Source organism: Penaeus chinensis, chromosome 14 (assembly GCF_019202785.1).
Source record: "Penaeus chinensis breed Huanghai No. 1 chromosome 14, ASM1920278v2, whole genome shotgun sequence".
In the NCBI taxonomy this organism is placed as follows: Eukaryota; Metazoa; Arthropoda; class Malacostraca; order Decapoda; family Penaeidae; genus Penaeus; species Penaeus chinensis.
In genome coordinates this window covers 15,843,109-15,845,608 of record NC_061832.1, presented here as the reverse complement: position 1 = coordinate 15,845,608, position 2,500 = coordinate 15,843,109, and the positions used below count along the sequence as shown (strand labels likewise).

Here is a 2,500-nt window from a genome sequence, read left to right as displayed (position 1 = left end):
AAAGTAACCGAGCCTAAAGTAAAATCTAGACGTAAAAAAAAAAAAAAAAAAAAAAAAAACGGGGACTTTAAACTTTAAACTCCTCCGAACGAAAGTAAACTACGGACCTAAAAACATTTAGACTAAAAGCCCCCTTTCTTCCATCGCAGCTTCCGGGTGGCTCTACGGCTCCCTGGCCTTCGCTGGACTGGGCCTGATGCTCATGGTGGCCGGGGGCGTGTGGCTCATCATCACCTTCGTCAGGAAAGCGTCCATGAATGCCAGAAGAGGAATCGTCTAAGCGGAGACTGCAGAGGTCGCCGAGGGTCAGGTTGCCATGGTTACTAAAAAGTCAGGCTGCTTAGATTACTAAAGCCTGGGCTGCAGAAGGTACCAAGGGCCGGGCTTTCTAGAAGTATGCTGCGGAGGTCGCCAAGAGACTGATTATGCTGAGGTCACCGAGAATTGAGCTTCCAAGGTCACCGAGAATTGAGCCTCTAAGGTCACCAAGAGCTACCTAGGTAACCGAAGATCAGGCTGTCTTAAATCGAGGGTCACGATCTGCAGAGGTCAGTAAGAATAGGCCTGGTCTCCAGGAACTGAACTGCCGAGGGCACCAAATGGCATAGATACCCAAGTCACCGAGTCATGCTGCCGGAGTCATCGAACCTTTCGAGAGGGGGAAGATCTTGAAAAAATGGATATATTTATATATTTATCTCGTTGAACTAGCAATAACGCCTCTGATATTTTAATTACTGCTCAACCTCAGAATTTTGAATCTTCGACTTGCAAATGATGACGTTATCGCTTTTGCTTTCGTCACTGATTACAAATTAAGAGTCCACTTTTCTGAAGGGCCAGAGAACAAGAGAACCTCTTGTTTTCGAAACCGAATGCATTCGAGGCCGAAATGAGAAAATCCGTGTTTTCGAAACCGAGTGCATTCGAGGCTGAAGTGAGAAAATCCGTTTTTTTTCGAAACCGAATGCAGTCATTTTACGAAATTCTCCTATTGGCGTTTTGCTCTCATGTATATTTTTGAAAGATTTATTGTAAATAATAACTGGGACTATTCCACAGAATGTTGAATGTATATGGATGTCCTCATATTTAAATTCTGTACATTTTAAAGTATTACGTTTATCAATTATACTAAAATCAAATTCATGTACGTGATTTTTGTCTAACGTTTTAGTGTAATTTGTATTGTTTCTGTGTTTTGAAGTTTTATTAAATTATTGCAAAAAATGTTTTTTTTTTTTTATTTACAAAAACTCATAACCTTGCATTATATGATGATTTCTGTATTACTGTAATATGATACACACGACCTGCTTGTCTGCCTCGTTGACTCTGATGCAATATCAATACAGCGCTGCACTATTCCTTCCAGAGACCGCCAAAAAGTCCTACACCAACATTGCTAAGATTAGCTTCCGGAGACATGACCTCCCCATGAAGTAAATACTTTCAGAGACTCCAGCTCGGTCCGTCCGTAGTGATTCCTCCCCTGTCAGTGTCAGAAATGTTGGCGTCTTTGACCACCCTGCCAAGCACTTCCGCTCCACAGCCCGCTTTTCTCTGTGCCCAGCCTGGTCATGGCCGTTCAAACTGCTCTGTGCCATCATGCGCGTGTACCAGTGGTGGCTCCCAAAATGTATTCTATAGGAACTGCCCTGCTTACAAGTTCGAGTCTGAGGTGGCATTTCTCAGAGTCAAACTTGGCCTCGCTCAGTGACAGGAAGTACTCCGACGAGGCTTTTCTCTTGTTCCCTGCCCCAACGCCGTCCTTCGCTCCGTTTCGCTCCTCTCCCTTCTTTCCAACATCGCATCTGCATCAGACTTTTGCAATTCTATATCCAGATACTCTAATCTCTAGCCCTTCCTTGATGCCTAGTCCTCTTCATTTTCTTTCCACCTGTCGTACTAGGCAGTCTAAACGTTCCTCTCCATTTCCTGTCATGTTCTCTCCTTCCCCTACTTCTTTCTGTGCCCCTTTCTCTCATCCTTCTTCCAACCTCTTTACTTCCATTCTCTCTATACGTTCAAAGTGACTGCCGACGTCTATCCTCCTCCTCACGTTCCGCCTCTTCCTCCAATTCTCTCCGCTTCTCCATCCGCACTATCCCTCTTCATTACCCATTATCCCTTCCACTCCCTCCTGGATCCTCACTTGACTTCCCTTCGTCCCTTTCGTCCTTCCCCGGTCCTATCCCCTCCTGACATTTGCCCATGATGCTTCACCTCCTTTCCCTTGTCCCTTGTCCCTTGTCTCATTCGCCGGGCTTTCCTCCTACGTCTTCGACACGCCATTCTACACTTATAACCCACTGATTACTTCACAGTGTCTCTTTTACACTGTTCCTCACACCATCATCCTTCTTCCTTCCTCACACGCACAGATACCCCCCCCCCCCACCTCCTCACCCAATTGATCTAATGGTCCTTTGCCTTTAATTCCCTCCTACTACTTTTACTAATCCCTGCTGTGCTCCAACTGCTTGCCCTTCTGAACACC

At 45.4% G+C, this 2,500-nt stretch overlaps 1 protein-coding gene across 1 annotated transcript in view; it reads left to right on the top strand.

The window, feature by feature from the left end:
• Positions 1–1,224, top strand: part of LOC125032360 (mucin-2-like) — a 9,003-nt gene extending 7,779 nt beyond the window's left edge. The window contains exon 6 of the mRNA XM_047623456.1: positions 150–1,224. Coding sequence (XP_047479412.1) covers positions 150–280 — 131 coding nt within the window. The 3' untranslated portion in view covers positions 281–1,224. The remainder of the gene's footprint in view (positions 1–149) is intronic.
• Positions 1,225–2,500: the final 1,276 nt, after the last annotated feature.